At 48.2% G+C, this 20,526-nt stretch overlaps 1 protein-coding gene across 3 annotated transcripts in view; it reads right to left on the bottom strand.

Annotated features, from left to right (window-relative positions):
- Positions 1-20,526, bottom strand: part of NFKB1 (nuclear factor kappa B subunit 1) — a 116,937-nt gene that overhangs the window by 3,369 nt on the left and 93,042 nt on the right. For 2 of the 3 annotated variants that reach the window (XM_069485603.1, XM_069485601.1), the window contains exons 13-23: positions 19,652-19,741; positions 18,303-18,488; positions 17,012-17,153; positions 13,662-13,776; positions 8,031-8,232; positions 7,355-7,524; positions 6,925-7,027; positions 3,874-3,998; positions 2,118-2,184; positions 1,615-1,787; positions 413-569 (exon numbers count right to left, since the gene is read on the bottom strand). In XM_069485603.1, the coding sequence (XP_069341704.1) occupies positions 413-569; positions 1,615-1,787; positions 2,118-2,184; positions 3,874-3,998; positions 6,925-7,027; positions 7,355-7,524; positions 8,031-8,232; positions 13,662-13,776; positions 17,012-17,153; positions 18,303-18,488; positions 19,652-19,741 (1,530 nt within the window). Of the gene's footprint in view, positions 1-412; positions 570-1,614; positions 1,788-2,117; positions 2,185-3,873; positions 3,999-6,924; positions 7,028-7,354; positions 7,525-8,030; positions 8,233-13,661; positions 13,777-17,011; positions 17,154-18,290; positions 18,489-19,651; positions 19,742-20,526 lie in introns of all 3 variants that reach the window. The other variant, XM_069485602.1, reaches the window with a different exon arrangement.

Raw genomic sequence — 20,526 nt, forward strand, 5'->3', positions numbered from 1 at the left:
CACAGCGTCAGTCTGTGGCCGGGTGCTCGTTCCGGCTCTACAAACCTGGGCTGGGCATCTCTGTCCCTGTCTCTCTCTGAATTTAAGAAATGAGAGAAGGAACATCGACCTTAGCCATCCACACTGTGCTGTTTTCTGGCATTTCCTGTATGATTCAGTATTCCTTAAGTAACTCACGTTAGTGTCAGTGTGCTTTTCCGTGGGAACAGCCCCCTCACCCGAATGGCAGCGTCGGAGGGACAGGAGAGTGTCAGAGGGACAGGAGAGCGTCGGAGGGACAGACACACGGGAAGACACACGGAGAAGATGACGGCGGAAAGGGCACTGCCACGCCACGTCCCCGGGGAGCTGAAGACCCAGCGGGGGACAGCGGGAGAACATCTCCGCTGCGTTTTCTGCCCCTTTTCTTTACCTATTTGCGGCCTCGTGGAGGGAGGCGAGAGCGGCGGCGAGGGGGCCCGAGCGGTGGTCGTCCCCGGGCCGGAGCCCGCCTGGATCACATCGATGGCTTCCGTGTAGCCCATCTGCCTCAGCGCCTCCAGCAGCTCCTTGACCGTCCCCCCCGACACCTGTGGGCAAGAAGGGAAGGGGGACGGGTCCTTGTGTTCGGGTCTCTCTGCGGGCCCAGGGCCCCCCACCCCTCCCCTCCCACGCGGCCCCTCTGCTCAGAGAGTCAGAGAGTGCGGCTGGTCCCGGGAAGGGCAGAGAAGGTGACAAGGAACATGCACAGTCTTTGAATTAGGTTTCCTGCTTCACCTCAAAGACCAGTCAGGAAATCACAGAGAAGCAGGGTAAATAGGCAGAGAGAGAGAGGGGGGGAGAGAGAGAGGGGGAGAGAGAGAGGGGGAGACAGGGGGAGAGAGAGAGAGGGAGAGAGAGGGAGGGAGAGAGAGGGAGAGAGAGGGAGGGAGAGAGAGGGAGAGAGAGAAGCAGAGAGAGAGGAGGAGAGGGAGAGAGGGGGGAGGGAGGGAGAGAGAGAGGGAGAGAGAGAGAAGCAGAGACAGAGGAGGAGAGGGAGAGGGAGGGAGAGAGGTGCTGAGGCAGTGGGCCACTGCCTGGAGTGACGTCTACACGGTCTCCTTGTGTGAGATGAAGCTCTGAAACCCACAGAGAAATGACAGCTAACAGTGACATTTTCAGCAGCACAGAACCTCCCCCCACGTGAGCGTCAGCAGGCAACGGCTCCACGAGGAGTCATCCCACAGGGCACGAATTCATGCTCTGGCACATGACCAAGGCATGTTCTCGGCCCTGGAAGACACGCGTGTTGATCGCAGTCTGTCCTTTGCTCAGGGGGATTAAAGTTCGGGGAAAATCCTGACCCTCGAAGTAGCATTTTTACAGCAAGAGTCTCCAGGTATTTGAAAACAGAAAACCTCAAGGTATCTGAAAACAGTATTCTCAGGAAAATGGGCTTCCATCTTGGCCCGGGTCACCCTCCCAGGCCTCGGGCAATGACTGGATTTTTCCCTCAGAGTAATGGACAGAGATGAGATCGTGTCCCTGCCAGCGGTGTGGACTGTGTCCCCGCCAGCGGTGTGGACCGTGTCCTGGCCAGCGGTGTGGACAGGGCAAGGCCAGTGGAAGGTGTCCGTGTGTGAGCTGGCGTGTTACCTCGTAGTTGTCCATGAGCGTTTTAGACGGGGCAGGGCTGAGCCGGAAGGCGTTGTTCAGTATGCCCAGCCCTAGTTTCTGGGCCAGAGTAGCCCAGTTCTTGTCCGGATCCGGAATTTCTAGCAACTTGTAGAGCTGCAACTTGGCCTCTTCCGTCAGCTGCTTCATGTCTCCTGAAGGCAACGAAGAGGGAACACGACTGTCGTAACCCCCCGGAGACACTCGGGGGACCCGGCCACGGCCACCCCGCCTGCCCTCCGAGTCCCGCGGAAGCAGCCGGCGACCCAGCCTGCGAGCCGGCGACACTCAGCCGAGCCACAGGGCGGATCCACGGCAGATTAGACCAGACAGTCTCCTTCTCACACCTCCTGCGTCTTTCGATTCCGACACAAGAACTGTGCCTTTCACAGTGGGCCCGGGGGACCCCTGCTGTCCCTCTCCTCCTCTAGGTGACAGGGTGAGGCTACCAGCGGTTAGGAGAGCCTGGTTCCACCACGACCCACCTGGTGCCAGTAAATCATCAGATGTAAACTCTGGCTCATACGGTTTCCCATTTAATATGTCAAATACCTGTTGGGAAGAAAACACGGGAACACGTTATACACGGAAGGGACCACGAGGGAGTCTCTCTCTTTAGAGTAAAGGCCTCAGCACGTCCTCCTCAGGAAGGCCCAGTACCCCGAGGACGGGGCAATGGCAAGGGGCGTCAGGACTGTCCCCCGGGTGGACGGCGCCCTTCGAGGCACGAGCAGCCGGGGGCTCTGGTGCTGGGGCCTTGCGCCCGGCAGACACCGCCTGGGGCGGGTGGGGACACCCAGCCCGACCACGCAGACACTGAGTCACAGCCTTCCTGCGGGACGAGGCAGTCCAGGCCACCAAGTCAGCCACCTCTCGGTCAGCGACCCAAGGCTGGGGCAGAGCTCACTCGGCGCTGGGAAGCTGTGTCCCCTGGCTGTCCCCTCCTGCCTGGTAAAAGGCTGTGAGAATGGATTTTGTAAGCCTGCGCAAACGGAGGTGTATGCATGCTCACGAGGCTTGGTGTGAACCTTCTGGCACCATGTACACTTGAGCTGAGAGTCCAGAAATGGCTCAAGTTAAAAGAAAAACACCTCCGGGGCTACGGAGGCCTTTCGCGGGTTCTCTGGTGTCCCTCTGCTGCGGCCGACCTGGCCGAGGACAGCGCGGGGCCGCTGCAGGGCGCTGTCTCTCTCTGCTCTGTGGCAGCCGTCTGGGGCAATGGGGAGCTCATGTGACCAGGACCACGGGTCTCGGCCAGGGTCACCCAGCTCAACGCAAGGGGCTGCGAGGAGGCAGAGGAGAAGTTTCTAGAAGCGGAGCAGCTCTCGCCTCTGCAAATGTCCACTTTGTCACTCTGGACACGGAGACCCTGTGTGCCGCCCGTGTCCTCGCTCTGTTCTTCCCTGGTAGCTGCTTTCACTATAGATCTCAGGTCAGGGGAGTCTGGGGCAGGCTTTCAATCTACTGACACTGCTTGCATTTGTTGAAACTCTCAGAAGCATTCCTGGTTTATTTTTACATTCAGAAATCACTTTCCTGGCCTGGCGCGGTGGCTCACGCCTGTAATCCTAGCACTCTGGGAGGCCGAGGCGGAAGGATCGCTCGAGGTCAGGAGTTCAAGACCAGCCTGAGCAAGAGCGAGACCCCGTCTCTACTAAAAATAGAAAGAAATTATCTGGACAACTAAAAATATATATAGAAAAAAATTAGCCGGGCATGGTGGCGCATGCTTGTAGTCCCAGCTACTCGGGAGGCTGAGGCAGGAGGATCGCCTGAGCCCAGGAGTCTGAGGTTGCTGTGAGCTAGGCTGACGCCACGGCACTCTAGCCTGGGCAACAGAGCGAGACTTTGTCTCAAAAAAAAAAAAAAAAAAAAAAAGAAATGACTTTCCTAAGTTCCAAGCAAACAATAACACTTACCCTAGCTTCAGAAATCACGATGGCACAATTCTGGTGTGAGCTCGGAATGGGTAAGTTCTGTGTGCATTTTGTGTTTTTCTGACCCTGTCTCCCATCTCAACTGGGATCTGATTAGGCGTACACTTTTGCACCCAGAACTCAGCTGACCTAGATCTTTCATAGATAGGGGTTTTCAAGATAGATATGGCTCTTGACAACAGAAGTTCTTAAAAATAAAAGGCGTGTTCTGTGGGGAACGAAGCACCAGGAAGACCACCTGTCCACACGTCCCTGAACCCGTGGCCCCCTCAGGAGCAGCCTGGACAGATGGAGAAGCACGCACCTGCCAGCTGGCGGCCATGTCCAGAGGGGTGGTTCCGGGCACGACGCCTTCGTCCTCTCCGGCGCTTTCCCAGGAGTCATCCAGGTCGTAGAGGGGCTCGAAGTTCTCCACCAGGGGGTCCGCGCCTGTGAGGTCAGGTTACACAGCATTAGGGAAACCCGGATCTTGTCGGCTTCCAGCTGCCTGATCTAGGTTTCCAGGGGCTGCTACAGGCAAATCACCTGGATAATTTTTAACGCATAAAACATGTTTCTACTGAAATATCCAGGGAAATTCTTTTTAAGTTTTAATTTACTTTGACTACAAAGGTGTCTTATGATATCCTATAGAGCCAGCGATACTACTGAAAACAACAGACTCCAAATACTGACTTTCACATTTAGCTCCTATTAGGATAATCTCAACTGAATGACGCATCTTTAACCTGAGGACGAACGGACAGCAGCTTACAGACACTAGGGCGCACCCTCCGGATTAAGGTCCTACATGGTTACGTTTACGCCTGCCGGTGCGTATCTCTCAGCTCTTTTCTCACGTGCTCACAAGAGCAAAAGATGCTTGATGTCTAACGACAGAATGGTCAGTTTTATTCCTGGCTGCAGCAATGCCAGGGCCCTGATCCTTAAATAAAAATCATTAACCACGCCCCCAAAACAAACAAACAAACAAAGTGCTTCTATTAGCATGTGTAGTTATTGAAAAATTTGGGGCTAACGAATCTTGGGAAATCTAGTTTGTTCTTTAGCTTCCAGGGGAAAAAAGCCACCAAAAGTAACTCAAAGATTAGAGCTAGAGTTACTTCCCAAGGGCTTAGAGATTCCGTATGACGGTGTCTAGGCTGGTGTCCGCTGAGCAGTAGTCAGCCCAGCACACCTTTCTGGGAGGAGGGACCTGTCTTTGTCTTGCTGGAGGAACATTAGATTTGGGCCAGCTTCGATCATCACAGAATGCCAACGACGGCCGAGGAAGAATCCTCATGCTAGTTCTTGATTTTCACTCTCCCAGTCCCAGCCTGATCCATGAGGCAGTGATTGTAACCCGACCGTGAAAACGATGGAGAAATTAAGACGAATAATCCACAGGAGCAAAGACTGGAGGGGCCTCGCTATAGGTGACCTTTTTCGTGACTGTGAGCCCAGGACAGGTTTTTCATCTGAGTTTATTCCTTCATGTATCAGAGAAGCTGTTACTTGCTACTCCTTTCACGGAATTCTGAGAATTCAAGAGAAAGCATTTTTGAAAGGGTCATAGCTTCTTGTCTGAAGGCATTGCTTAATTATAAGCAGTGACTTCCGAAACTATCCATACACTCTGCCAACAGAGTCTCTTGTTCAAGAAAAAGTTTAGTTTGACAAAGGAGAAAAGAAAAGGCTGCTGCTTGTTTGGGATAGGATTTTGCATGTCAGAAAAGTACGGTGCCCTCGAAGAAAAAGCTCCTGTACTTTCAAGATGATACTTTAACCTGCTCTGTTATCTTGAATTTATAAAGCATTTACCTTCTAAATTTTTTTAATAACCTCTAAAGTAAATAAGATATGTCAGGGCAGGCTTGAGATACCAATTTCGTGAAGCAATTTTTGAGGTCCTAAGCATGTAAGGTACTGGAAATTCGGAGATGAGGCGTGATTTTCTCTGCTTCGCAGGACTAGAGAATTAAATGGATTAACACCTGCAAGCCCATGAGCAAAGCAGGGGAGAGAAACATAGTAGAGAGAACAAGGTCTGGAAGTTTAGACTGCCAAGCTGTGATTCATAGCTCTGCCGCTTACGGGGACCCTGAAGGGGGACCAGGTGGTCTCCCTAGTCGGTTTCCTTGACTGTAAGATGGCAATAATAATAATAATAATGGTACTTGTCCCAAAGCGCCATTGGGGATCGGAAGAAATTAAATGAGACAGTGCATGTAAAGTAATGCCCAGCACAGTGCCTGGTATATAGCGAGGTCAAAAATGCCCACAATCGTCAGTGCCTTGCAGGTGACAGGACTGAATACATGGTCCATTTGCCTTTTCCCACTACTTCAACTGCTAAGAGACCTTTTTTCAAAAGGAAGTCTTTAAATTATTTCATATACCAATAATCTTTTTCTTAGGCCAAGGCAGGAACGATTGCTTGAGACCCGGAGTTTAAGGCCAGCCTGGGCAACACAGCAAGACCCTGTCTCTTCAAAAAGTAACGACAACAACAAAAATTAACCAAGTAGTCCCAGCTACTTGGGGGGCTGAGGCAGGAGGGTCACCTGAGTCCAGGAGTTGGAGGCTGCAGTGAGCTATGATTAGGCCACTGCACTCCAGCCCGGGCAACAGAGCCACACCCTGTCTCTTAAAAAAGAAAAATAAATAATCTCTTTCTTCTGGGGACTTCTGATGTGATCTGAGAATGGTACCACTCAGAATTCTATAAGGAATTAAACTCTGAGAAGACCCCTTGTCATGGGAGTCAAGCTAAACAGTCAAAACCCAAAACAGGCCGGGTGCGGTGGCTCATGCCTGTAACCCTAGCACTCTGGGAGGCCGAGGAGGGTGGATCGCTCGAGCTCAGGAGTTCAAGACCATCCTGAGCAAGAGCGAGACCCCGTCTCTACTAAAAATAGAAAGAAATTATCTGGACAACTAAAAATATATAGAAAAAGTTAGCCGGGCATGGTGGCGCATGCCTGTAGTCCCAGCTACTCGGGAGGCTGAGCCAGGAGGATCGCTTGAGCCCAGGAGTTTGAGGTTGCTGTGAGCTAGGCTGACACCATGGCACTCTAGCCTCGGCAACAGAGTGAGACTCTGTCTCAAAAAAATAAATAAATAAATAAATAAAAAATAAAAAAACCCCATAAAACCCAAAACAAACAGATGAATCAGAGAGTGAAAACCGACAGGACTATCGGAGTGAAGCCCAGGATTACCGGTTCCAACAGCGCCTTTGCAGCACTTAAACGTGATTTGCCCTGTGATTCTTACTCATCCATGCTCTCCAGCCCAAGGCGACAGGGCTGCTCTGCTGACGCTGGGTTTGCATTCCTGATGACGTTTGCTCACCGGCCACACGAGGCCACCTTACCTGCTGCTTTGAGAAGAGCCGCCAGCCTGGTGGACCCCCTCCCAGCCGCTATGTGCAGGGGCGTGGTCCCATCGTAGGTGGTGCAGTCCACGTGGGCATCACCCTAAACTCCGCCACAGAGGAAAGGGGTCAGTGGGAGGTTCCCTTGCCCGTCTGCTCCCACCTCCTGCTGTCTGCCTGGCCCCTCGGTCACATGACTAGCTGCGTCGCCACTCTGGGCTGGCTCTGTCCCTGGAGGAACCCCCAACTGGAGATGCTGGGCAAGGGGTGGGCGGAAGGCCTAGCGGTGCTGTCTGCGGCCTTGCATGGTGTTGCACACACAGAGCGGACTGCAGGGAGAACAGCTGTTGCTGACTTCGCTCTGTGGGAGGACTCCCTCAACCCTCCTGGGAACCTGACGCAGAGGCGAGTGCGCGTGCGCGCGCTTCACCTCCAGAAGCAGGCAGCCGGCCAGGGAGATGTTGTCGTGCTCCGCGGCCAGGTGCAGCGCGGTGCGCCCCGACTTCTGCTCCTGCGCGTTGACGTCCGCGCCGGCGGCCAGCAGCAGCAGCAGGCACGGCAGGCTGTTGCTCACCATGGCCAGGTGGATGGCGCTCAGACCTACGGCCAAGCACAGGGACAGTCACGGGGGCGGGCTGCGCACACACGGCCCCGGGGGAAGCTGCAGGAAATGGCAAAAAACACGGATCACAGGGCGGGAAGCTGCCAGGATTCAGCACTTCTGGTGCTGGGTCTCTACGCAAGACAAGCTTTCAAGCCACTCTGAGTCTGTTTTTCTGCCTTTAAAACCCACAGTCTCCTACTGTGTTCTCAGCAGACACGGAGGGTAAATAAGCATTCTTCAAATAAACGATGCTTTACACACTGCAACACCCGTGTTGGCTCAGGCCTCTGCTTTTCCCTCCTCCTCCTCCTAACTATTCCAGATCATCCTTAAAGGAACTAGCTATGTGAGCAACAGAAATATCCACAAGAGACGACGAACTCCAGCAGACGAACGAAAGCACTTTGGGGGCTAAATCAAATGACACACATTATCAAATGCCTGCTCGTCATTTAGAAAGCGGATAGAGAAGGTTATACCGACGACATGGGATGCCGCTTACCTTCCCCGTTGGGGTGGTCGATGAGTAGTGCTGCCTTTTTGTGCTTGAGTAAGATGCTGAGGATTTTATCATGGCCCTCCTTGGCGGCCAGGTGCAAGACCGAGTTACCCAGGCGGTCCAGAAGGCTCAGGTCGGCCCCGGCCCTCAGCAAATCCTCCACCACTTGTTCCTGCTTGGTGATCACTGCCAGGTGCAGGGGCGTCTGGGACGGGGACAAGGGCAGGAGATTAGCTGGTCAGCAGTGAGCGCCTGTCACCCACGGCCTGGGAGCTGTCACTGCACTAGGTGGGGGTCAAAGGGCAGGGCCATTTCTCAACCCCAGATTCACGCCTGACCTTTGCACACGCCTTACTCCCTGTTCCGCACCACATGCTAATAACGTGTGTATACTGAACCAACATTTAGCTACTGAACAATCTGGATTGTTTTATTATTTAAGTAATTTGTTTTTAATTGACAGATAATAATTGTATGTATTTAAGCAGTAAAATGGAATGTTTTAATATACGCTCACAATGTGGAATGACTAAATCAGGCTAATTAGCAAATCCGTCACCTCACAGACTTATCATTTCTTTGTGGGGGATTATCTTTATATTTACAACCCTTAATAGCTCTCTCGTTTCTCACCACAGCCTACTGACTGTTAATTTTTGAATTCATTTAGTAGCAAACTTGTCTTTCTTAAATTTCTAGTAGGGATCTATCTTCAGCGGATAATTCCAGATGTTAAAACAAATCAAGGCTATGGTTTCACTGTAGACGTTTAAGCTACTACTCCACAGAAACCAATTAACAAAGGTGCCATGAGCCTACACTGACATGGAAAATAAATTTACTAAATTAAAAAATACTGTTCTATGGACCGGCTCCATGAAAACAATCAATATAACTTTCCTACCTTCATTTCATTTCATAAAAGGATTCTCAATGACATAACCAGGACACTACAACTACCTCAGATGAACCAAAAAGCCGAGTTGCGGATACCTGATAGCTATTGAAGTAGTCCATTTGACTAGCAAATACAAATAAGCTGTTGTGAACATTGTGTGTTTTCAAAGATGAGCAAAACAAACACAACCACGAAAATAACTTTCAAAGAACTGAGATGGCTGACGGAGAACAGCAATAGATCTTTACACAAATCTACTGCACAGGAGTCTAACCGTGACATGCAGCCTGGGTGGCGCTGATCTGCCTACAGTACCGCCTTCAGCGAGCAGCTCCTGGCTGCGGCAGCGGCGGCCGGTGGGCCACCGACATCCGACCTGGTGTAGGTGACCACAGCACACGACAGCTGGCGGGTTGTTTAAATCTCAACTCCAGTGGTTATTTAATAAAGCAGAAACAAGATAGGATTTTTATTTTTTTGGCCAAATTATCACTCTCCCTTATTTCTTTCATTTTCTAGGACTATCACCCTGCCTTAGATGATATGCTCAAAACTTTACATGCCGCTGACACGAGCCTTCCTCTCAAAAAATAACTAAGTCAAAAAAGGCTGTGCGTACTAATCTGTGTTTTTGGAGACGCTATTATTTGGGGAGATGGGAAAAGGAAAGAGAATGAGATTGAAAAAGGGAGGATCCGAAATCATAAGACAGCATACCATACAGGAATTAGGAATTATCTACAGTTTTAATTTTTTTTTCATATCATACAAAATCTTTCATCATGAGTAAGAGAGATTTTTTTTAAAAAAGTTTTCTCCCACAATCCAATCAAAAGTTCTCTGGGCTATTCCAGCCTTCTAGATCTTAACCCCCAGGATTGTATCTTCAGCAATTACACCACGTGGGGATCCGGGAACCTTCATGTGGGCACGAGACCGGCGCAGATGTTCCGGAGAGCCAGGTCTGCACGTGCCAGTAAACCAGCTCCTCACATGCTAATGTATCTGAGTGAAGTTCTGACACAAATCCACAAGGGGACACGGGTAAGGACGCTCGCTGCAGTATTGTCTACTGAGGTAGGAAGTCAGAAGTCAGTTAAGAGGCCGAGGCGGGAGGATCGCTCAAGGTCAGGAGTTCAAGACCAGCCTGAGTAAGAGCAAGACCCCGTCTCTACTAAAAATAGAAAGAAATTAGCTGAACAACTAAAAATATATAGAAAAAATTAGCCAGGCATGGTGGCACATGCCTGTAGTCCCAGCTACTTGGGAGGCTACGGCAGAAGGATTGCTTGAGCCCAGGAGTTGGAGGTTGCTGTGAGCTAGGCTGACGCCACGGCACTCTAGCCCGGGCAACAGAGTGAGACTCTTGTCTCAAAAAAAAAAAAAAAAAAAAAAAAAAGAAGTTGGTAAGTGTCTACTAATGGGAAACAAGTACATTACAGGCAGAAGATGCACACTATGGAACTCTCTTCAGCAGCAGAGAAACAAACTAGCAGTACATATAACTGCATGAATAGATCCTGTACATAGCAAAGGCAGAAATATAGTGACATGTAGCACAATGCCACTCATGCACTTGAAAATTACATGAAGAACTGTATAGATACACACAAATGAGTGGGCACGAGACTAGTGAAATCTGATTCAGATCTGTGGATTGCACCAACGTCAATTTCCTGGTTTGGATACTGTACTGTAATTACGCAGGACGTTGTCACCACTGGGGGAAACTGGGTGAAGGACTCTCCAGTTCCCTCCCAGTAAACATCCTAGGACTTCCTGGTACACTTCTGCAACCTCCTATGAATCTATAATTATATCAAATTAAACATTAAAGAAAAAGGTTAATGCAAGCAGGAGAAATATGTATAATATAATGTGGATTGCATGTGAGCGTATACTAAAATATCTATGTATTTCAGCTACATGTGTATATGTAGCCAATACCTGGAAAAATACCTACGAATGCTCTAGTTACATTTGGGCTAGCGAACCTGTGCAGCTAGGGAGGGCAACTGTCTAATGCATATCCTTCTATACCATTTTAAAAACTCTGAATATATATTTATAATGATGAAAAACATAAAAGAATAATACATGCAAAAAAGCCCCCAATAATGTTTTATGGGAACATACACAAAAAAATCCATACGAAACACATTGGAATGGTTGTCTATGTTGGGGGAAGGAGAATGGGAGAGGAGAGAAAGGTTTAAAGAGAATATTTTCAGAAAACTCCTAACTCTGTGCACTTGGACTATTTTGAGTGTGTTCCTAGAGGGTGGGTGGGCAGAAGGATTTGATCATGACAGATGGTCACAGAAACGTACTAAGATTAGTGAAAGGTATTTGGGGAGCATGTTTAAAATAATTGCCAAATAATCCAAATTACTTAGAGAACTGTACAATTTTCCATCAAGAACAGTTATCAGAGAACCTTAACAATGAGATAATCGAGAGTTCAAATCTGTAAGTTTCTAGTTCTCAATCAAAATTGCCACCGGGTGCATGTTTAGACAGAGAAGGCACACTGGGGAATCTAGAACCCTTGTCCATTAGTGAGAATGGAGGTAGGGTAGGGAAAAACGGAACTGGGTCTTTCTGAGAGCCCCCAAATCAGGAGGGGCAGGAGTGTCAATGGTGGTGGCTTGAGGATTTTTGTCTCTAGGACACTGGAGAGTCTCAATATATGTAACCAAATGATACAGTAAAGAGTTTAAGTGTATTAAAAAAACCCACACAGTTGCTAATCCTGTTGCGCTGTGTCCTTTGCAGATGCTATTTATAAACAGAAAAACAAGTAATTCCTTTAGTCTGACCTACAGGCAATGGAGTTAAACAGTCTTTGAAAGGAGGACTGAGAAGCTACAATGTCCCATTCCTGGTTTTATTCATATACTTGTGATGGTTACAAGGAACGACCAGCCCAAAAGTCTGAGAGAATCAAGCTGTATGGGCCAAATGACTTTCCAAATATCAACAGCTCCCCCAAATGATATGAAAGTTTGCAAAGATATCTTTTAGATATAAACCTAAAATCAGACTTCATCCTAATTATTTTCTATTATGAGTCAGTGAAAAGTCTCTAACTTTATTTTTACTTTGACATTAAGCATGACAGCCAAAGAAGGCTAATGGCTTGTACTGAGTGGGAAATGGTTATTTCTATCAGAAAGCCTGTTACTTTTTACCTGTTCACAAGTAAAAATCTATCAAGAGCTACACAGAAACATTTTAGTACTTTTGCTTTAAATGTACTATAAAGCACATTTTAAAGTGTGGAAATAAAAATAAGCAAATGAATAATAGTTTCCTTTAAAATTAAAGGAAATTAATTTTTATTATTAAAGAAAATTAAAAATTGATATATTTTTTTTTTTTTTTTTGAGACAGAGTCTCGCTCTGTTGCCTGGGCTAGAGTGCCGTGGCATCAGCCTAGCTCACAGCAACCTCCAACTCCTGGGCTCAAGCGATCTTCCTGCCTCAGCCTCCCGAGTAGCTGGGACTACAGGCCTGTGCCACCATGCCTGGCTAATTTTTTCTATACATTTTTAGTTGTCCATGTAATTTCTTTCTATTTTTAGTAGAGACGGTCTCGCTCTTGCTCAGGCTGGTCTCGAACTCCTGACCTTGAGCGATCCACCCGCCTCGGCCTCCAAGAGTGCTAGGATTACAGGCGTAAGCCACCGAGCACCGCAAAAATTGATTTCTTTAAAATAATTTTTAGAAGTTTCCTTTAAAGTGAGGAAATAAAAATGATTCATATTACCCGCTGTAAAAATTGAGAGCTGGAACAGGCACCTTTGGCAAGTAAATAATTACAGACAGTCTTGGCCCCATATCTGGAGCGAGATGTGTCTGAATCAGGGTCTGAGTGAAGGGGGACAGGGAGGACACTCTGGGTCAAGTGACAGGAAGGGGAAAGGTGGAAAGCTAAGACGGGGCAGAACCAGGAGACTCACACAGCTGGGCGGTGGGGCGGGGACGCAGGGACAGAAGAGGAGGGACTCCAGCCCAGCCGGGCCACTGCAGTCCCTTAGCCAGCGAGGCCGTGAGGGCACCGGGCTTTGCTTCTGCCCAAGCGACCTGCGTCCCCCCACTGCCCCGCAGCCCGCACGTGCCCGGCAGGGGCCTCGCTGAGCCCCCAGCCACCCTCTCTCGCAGCGTCCGCAGCGGGCTGTCAGCCCACGTCTTGCCCACCTGAGCCTGCCTTGGCAGAACTCCGGCATTCCCGGTTTCCCTCACTCTGAGCTGTCGCTCTGTTTTGGAAAGACACCGTTTCCGCCTCAAGCAACCTTTTCCCTCTCTGTGTTCGGACGTCAGCACTTTTATTTGATGGGCATTTAATCTGGACGTCGCCAGAGTATGTTTCAGTAGACTTCAACATGCTTATTGGCTTTTCTAACTTCGTTTTTTTCGACTTTATTTTTCTTGACAGAAGTGACATTCTCCCTCTAAAATGGATCAACTCTTAGATTTCTAACGGTGAAAGTTTGCTTTTCCCCAGCAGCCTGCTGAATTTCACTGTGGCTTCATTGCCATCCACACTCACAGATCAAAGGATCCTCATGGCTCAAATAATATTCTCAACTGATGAGCTTTTAGGATATTACCTACAAAAGGGTTTGTTTTATTTTTACTGCTGTTAACATGACTCAAAATAACGTGCACCCACGTGTACAGAAAAAAGACACGAAGGATTTTTCCTCAGTCGACTCCCTGATATTTCTGCTTACCTGGTACAGGTCATTTCTCATGTTGATAATTTCATCGGAAATCAGACCAGATGTGACTTCTAGCAGGTCCCTCACAAGCTGGGCATGAAGGTGGATGATTGCTAAGTGTAAGACACTGGAAGGAAAATACAGTGGCGACAGTCAACTAAAATGTTAATGAAAAAGAAAGAGACCCAAGACAGGATGAGACCTACACACTGAATGTGGCTCTCATACCGAGTTTTATTTGACCCTAAAACGTTTTGAACCTATACAAAGTCTGGAATTTGCGGTGCGATGCTACCTCCAGAGGCCCTGCCCCTCTAAGGGGGGCCCACCCAAGGCCGCTGCTCCACTTCCCTGCGGTTCATGTCTGCTCCTTTGAAATGTAAAGGGAATGGGGCTTCCACACCAGAGGGACCCACGTTCGAATCCCAAGTCTACCTCTGTACTATGGTTTCAGCTGCTTTCTCCTTTACCTTTTCCCTGACTTTCCCTAACAAGCAGATGATGTGTGTAAAATGAATGCCTGGCCCTGGAAACTGTTCAGAAAAATTTTAGTACCCTCACCTGGCCCTGCTACCCTCCTCCCAAACACTGTGTGGTGGCTTTTAAAAAAATCTTCCAAGATCCCGAGAGGGAAAAATAGAGTCAGGCTTTTAACTGTTGGAAGAAAAGTCCTGAAGCAAACTTCTGAAGACACAAAGTAATCATATTCCGCATCACCCCGGCACTCGGCAAACACCCGTCCTGCCTGCAGTGGTTTTGCTCCTTTTCTCTGCCTGGACAATGGCATGACGACCATTGTCATCCCTGACGACGCAGCCCAGCCCTTACGTCCTCAGAGAGCACTGTCCCCGCTCCCCAGGCTGCGGGAGGCGTCCCTCTCGAACCTGCTGTGTGGCTGTGCAACTTTTCCCATACGTCTTTCTCTCCCTCTCGGGCAAGTTCTGTGTCTCAGTCGGCTTTGCAGCCCTAGCATGCAGTGCAGGCAGGGAAATAAAAATGACAGAAGGAACCTAGGGGCCAAAACGTCACTCCTAGGAAGATAATATTGTTTTTAATTATTAGAAAAAGTTATCATTAAAACTAATTTGAAAGGACTCAACGACAATAGCTACTACTTGTTAGGAGCTGCTGTTTACCAGACTCTGGTGCGCACCTGGCGTGCATGGTCTTATTCACCATAACGACAACCCTCTGCGGCAGGGAACATCATCCTCTCCCTTGGGATGATGAAACTGAGACCTACAGGTGTAACACGACTCGATCGAGGCCACACGGCCAGCAAGTGGGGAAGCTGGGATTCGGCCCAGGCCTGTCTCACTCCAAAGCCGTCGCTGAATTCCTTAAACTGTCCTGAGTGAGGGACACGGGGCCCTGCTCCGCGGAGCCGCAGACGGACACCCCGGGGGGGACGCCTTCGGAGTGTGGGCAGAGTCCGCGGCAGAGCACACCGGTGCATCGCACGGTGGCTCGGCGTCGGCACGTGTCACGCAGGCTGGGTTTCCTCAAAGGGTGTCAGGCGCTACTTACTCAGGCCTCTCTCTTAGCAACGGCAAGCACATTTTATTTGGGATTATTTTAGGCACAGAAGGGCCTAAAAAGCTAAATCGTGATTTTACGAGTTGAGAGATATTTTTAAGTGGATGATTTCACCGTCGCCTCTTGAAAGGTGACGCTGGAGGGAGACTCCTGAAACGGGCCTGGGTCCGCCACAGCCGTGATGCACATGTACCAAGAAAAAGGTCACACTTCAAAAACGGCCTAAAAATTTCCACGTGCAGATCAGCACTTCACAGCAGAAGTAATCCCCCCCCAGATCCTCACACCCTGGTGGGAATTTCCCCAATACCAGAAGGTTTTAGTTTTTTTTTTCTTTATTGTATTTTCTGTGATGACTAATGGCCACAGGATTCAGACCATGGGCCACCTATGACAAGCTCGGTGAGAACAGGAGGTCTGAGCTGTAATGGCCAAAAGCTGCGATTTGCCTACATTCCGACAAGGACTCCTCCCTGGTCTCCCCAGGTCCCAGCTCTTTGGCTTCTCTGAGCCAGTGTGTGTGAGTGTCTTTGGGTTCTAGAAGGGGATTCTAAGTATTCATTTCCCGCTTTAATAAGGAAGGCCACCTCCTCACCCTGTCTGTGTATGTTCAGGGTCCTTACACGCCTCCCTGCTTTGCCCTCAACACGGCACGGGGACGCACGCGCCCCGCACGCCTTTCCACGAGCCCCTCGGGCACTGGCGTCCCCTCTCAACTTGTACGTGCTCCTCTCCCCTTGGACTCAACTGTTCAGCAGGTCCCTAAAAACATCGCTGAAAACACTGCTGACCTGTCTTGGTTAACTGCTTTTCTCGGGATTACACGCTAGTGAATGCCAACTGGATTCTTGAACCCTGAGAACACATTCTGCTGCTCATGGCCCTACACAAAGAAGGCTGTACCGGTTCCTCTCACACTGTATAACAAGGCCAGTGGTTATACCACATCCTCGGTTACACTGCAAGGAAGGAGAACAAAGGTCTCTGCTTGAAACCCCGAGGTTGGCACTTTCCTGCGGCGTTTGGTTCAGTTTTTAAACTGAGGTTTAAAACACAGCACTCGAGAGCTCTTCCACAGAAAGGGACTTCTCGGTGCCGATGCTATTCTGGGAAGGTTTTAGATAAGGCACTTGACTCGAATCTGACGGCTTCTGTCTCTTGTTATTTTTACGGGCTTTTGAGATCATTTTAGAAGTCTCAATGAAAGGACTGAGAGGACAGTTTTAGAAAGAAGCCAGGTGGCTTTGCAAATATAATCTCAGTGAATAGCAGGAATGGGAGGCGTCGTGTCTGGAATGCTAGACTCCCACACAACATGGGTTGGAACAGTCACAAGAGCATGAGCCAGTCACAGACTGGTGACCATTGACAGGCAGTAGAGAAGAAACCAGTAACTGGGAAAAAATGACAATTGCCTCAATCATTTTGCTGCTGCTGCCTTTATCGGGCTTTTTCTCGAGTACGGTATCATTATAAAACGCAGTTGGGATAAACATGCTCCGGGGATTTGGTAGGACTCAATTCTCCAAATATTATTTTAATAAACGAAGCAAGGATTTTCAAAAAGTACCACTACCTACACGCACATTAGTTTTCTCGCCCAGAGAGATGAGCGCTTCAGCTCTCTGGAGTCCCACAGGGGCCGGCAGCAGAAGCAAGTTGTGCTACTAGACCTCCTTGACACGCTATTGTCCTCGGGAGAGTGTTCTCGCAACAGGACCCGATAACTTGGAGCAATTCTTTTTATCTCTAGCCTGTATGCTGTACACAATGCTTTCCTCTCTCCTACCCTGAAACAACCCCTGGCGCACACAGTCCTGACTTACCTGTCCCCGTTCTCATCCTGCGCCGCGGTGAGATGGCGCTGGACAGCCAGCAGCATCTTCACATCCCCTGTCACCGCGTAGTCAAAGAGGGCGTTGGCGTGTCTCTTGGCAAGCTGCATGGCCTTCTCCAGGAAGAGGTTATCTGCAAGGCAATGAGCACACTCGCTCTGTAGGTGTGGCTGGCCCAACCACCAGCCTGTGTTCTGATGGGTCAATACACAGCATTTTAGTTAAAAAGGCTACTTTCGATGCTTATGGGTTATGCTCAATAGAAAAAGCACAATTGGACACTGGCTCAATGAAAACCATGGTTAGAGATTGATCTAAAAGAACCTGTGGTTTGTTGGGGGAAAAAAGTTCAAAAATGTCTGTTACTTTAAGGGGAACAATCAATCCCAAAGCAATGTTGGATTTTGCCATAATTTTAAACAAGCAATCTCTTGGTGAAATCATCCTTCACTGGAATCTTTAGCAACTACCTTGCTAGGTAATGTGTCAGTAAACATATGTCTGCCATAGGTACATCAATGTCTCTGAGTCATTGGTGTTTGTTAGTTTCAGGAGATGGCAAATAGTGGCCTTCAGGCCAAACCTCTTGCAAGATGACCTGTTTTTATGTGGCTCCCTAGCTAAGCATGGTTTGCACGTTTTTAAAGGGGTATTAAAAAAAAAAGAATAGGTGATAGAAACCGTACGTGGCCACCAAGTTTAAACATTTACTACCTTTCCTTTTCTAGAAGGAGTTTTCCAAGAACTCCTAGAACAGTCTAGGATGTCCTAGAATCATGACACGTACACTAGTGAGTGTTGGCTCAAAGTAAACATAAAAGTACATTTCCTCCTAATCCTACTTCTTCAAAGAGGGCAGCAGGATAAAAACAAGTTCCTATTTTCAAGCAGAGTCCCACTTCCATGTGACAGTTAAGCTAGATTCTAGAGAGGAGGGACTATTAAGCTCACGGAAACTGTTCTCAATTATCTGCGGGGACAGGAAGAAAAGGTGATTATTTCTCACAATACCATAAAACTACATACTGATGACTGGAGATGTAAATTTCTGTACTTTATATGCTAAGACAACAGGGGGAAAAATGAAAACACCAGTGTGAATAAAATGGCCTGACATATGCTTTTCAAGAGATGTACAGGACTTTGAAGAACATATTGACTAGATATTGACATATCGTCTTTAGGTGAACAGAAGATAAACATGTCTTTTGGAAGCTGCTTTCTGTGCCCACAGCTGAGCCCTCCGCGGCCCACCTGTGTGCTCGCTGACCCTGGAACCTACCAGCACTCTCGGCCTTCACTCCCGCTGTGTGCGCTGGAGCAGCCTCGTCACCCCCATTGCTGGGCTTGCGGGACTCCTGGCCTTGTTCTGTGGTTCCCGTGATTTTCCCAGGGAGATTTACAGTCTCTCTGTCATCACTCTTGTCACAACCTTCAGGGTCATTGTTAGATTCAGTGTCTAAGGTTCCTAAGGTAAACGCAAAAACATCATCTTTCTCTTAGTAAAATCTATTAAGTTATAAATCACTGTTTCATTGTAGGTCAGATAAATGTAAGAGGCAAGTTGACTGCAAAGGGAAGAGAAAAACAATAATTTAAAATGATTTTTAAAATGGCCATATCACAATATCATAAATAACATGCTTTGGAGCTACTTTAAACTCTCACTTCTAAAAAGTGTTCTTTTAATATACTTCTAAAACCTTAAGTGTCTCATTTGCACTTATTTGTAAAGGAGAAAAGTGAAATAAAGTGTTTCTGTGAATTGTAGGCCTGTGGAATTTTTTAAGTTCTTGAAAGCAGAGGAGTCAGTTTTTTCCTAACCCTCGTTTACAGAGCAAGTCCTAAAGACACGCTCTCGACTCACAGGACCTGGTGCGGGAGCTGCACCCGCTGCGCTAGTCCCGATCCTGCTCTTGCAGGCCCAGCAACGCTGTCTGACAGGTACTAAGTAGGGGACCTGGCCCTGCTTCCAAGTCTGGCGCTGTCACTCACGGCCACGTGCCTTTGCTGAGTGAACGGACCTTTCTGAATCTCGATGCCTTCCGTTTATGAAATAGAGATACTAACATTTTCCTTAGAGAGCAGTCACGAAGATGACAGCTAAAACATGTGAAAACACCTGGCACAAAGCAGGCATTCAGGACATGGGAAGACTGTGCAGTATTAGTTCTTTACTGGAAACACTAGAATGGACGCGCCGTAGAAACTAGGAACACACGTGTAACAACCGCTACTCGGGGCAGGCATTGGATAGGAAAAGACCAACCTTGTAAAACTCAGAATGATTTCAAAAGTGTAGTACTTGAAGAAAAAAGACAGACGATGGATAAGTTTGGTGATTTTTTTTGATGTTTGAATAGTCAGGTCTCTGTGTCTCTTTTTAATGCTCTTTTCTTTCCCCTGTTCGATGCCACTTACAAAGTAAATATATAAATATGAACAAGTGTCAGAAATAGAGTTTATACCATCCACGGGAAATAATGTCTTTTTGGAAAAGTATCTTCTTAAGTTTGTTTGCATTTATCAGTTTTTTCAAGATGAAAATGTTGCTGTGATAAGTAATGATTAAAAACGCTTTTTGGCATTAACTTTTTTTCTCGCCTTAGTATTAAGAACAGCATGACTTACCATGCTTCATCCCGGCGTTAGATTTAGTGGCTCCGGGATGGAAGGTAATTCCACCGTAGGTTGGAAACCCATAGTTTGGGAAGCCGTACCCTGAAACAGCAAGCACAGCAAGGACACATCATGCAGATGTTTTGCAAAGACGCGGCGAGCCTTAGTGCACGGCCCTCAGGTGGGCACAGGTGTTGGTACAGGAGGACAGTGCTGTGCCCAAGCGTGGCGCTTCCGCTGAGAGTCAGCAGGGCACATCTGGGGCCCTGGGGCAGCCATTGATTCCACTGTGGGGAAGTTCACGTTTCGGCAACTCAGACAGTGCCCAGGCTGGGAGAGGAGCTGTGATGGAGAAAGTCACCACCCCGCGCGAAGCGAAGAGGCCGGCCGTGAGTGGTCACCACTCAAACTCAGACTGGCTTACGTGGAAGACGCTAAAATAATCTCTGGAGGCAAAACATGAACTACACAAATCACAGAAAAACATACTGACTCCTCAGTGGAAAACGGCCCCCATTTTTCATTCTTAACGCATTTCTGTTGGAAGCGCAGAGTGGCTAAAACTCTCTGGGGATGCAGCTGGCATTGTAAGTCCTACCCTCTGACACGGTCATTTTACTTCAAAGAATCTAATTTATAAACATAATCTAGAATGAAAGAAAAGTGAAATGGAGAGGAGTTCAGTACAGCATTTTATACAGAAAACAGGAAGCAACATTCCAGTAAGCTACCTTATGGTTTGTTCATCTGATTAAATATTATGAGTCATTAAAATGATGCTTAGAAATAATGCTCACATAAAGTTTACATTACCATGGAGAAATGCTTACATTAACACATTAGGTAACAGCGGCACACACGACTCTATATAGACAGCCACGGTGCAA

Source organism: Eulemur rufifrons, chromosome 13 (assembly GCF_041146395.1).
Source record: "Eulemur rufifrons isolate Redbay chromosome 13, OSU_ERuf_1, whole genome shotgun sequence".
NCBI classification, from domain to species: Eukaryota; Metazoa; Chordata; class Mammalia; order Primates; family Lemuridae; genus Eulemur; species Eulemur rufifrons.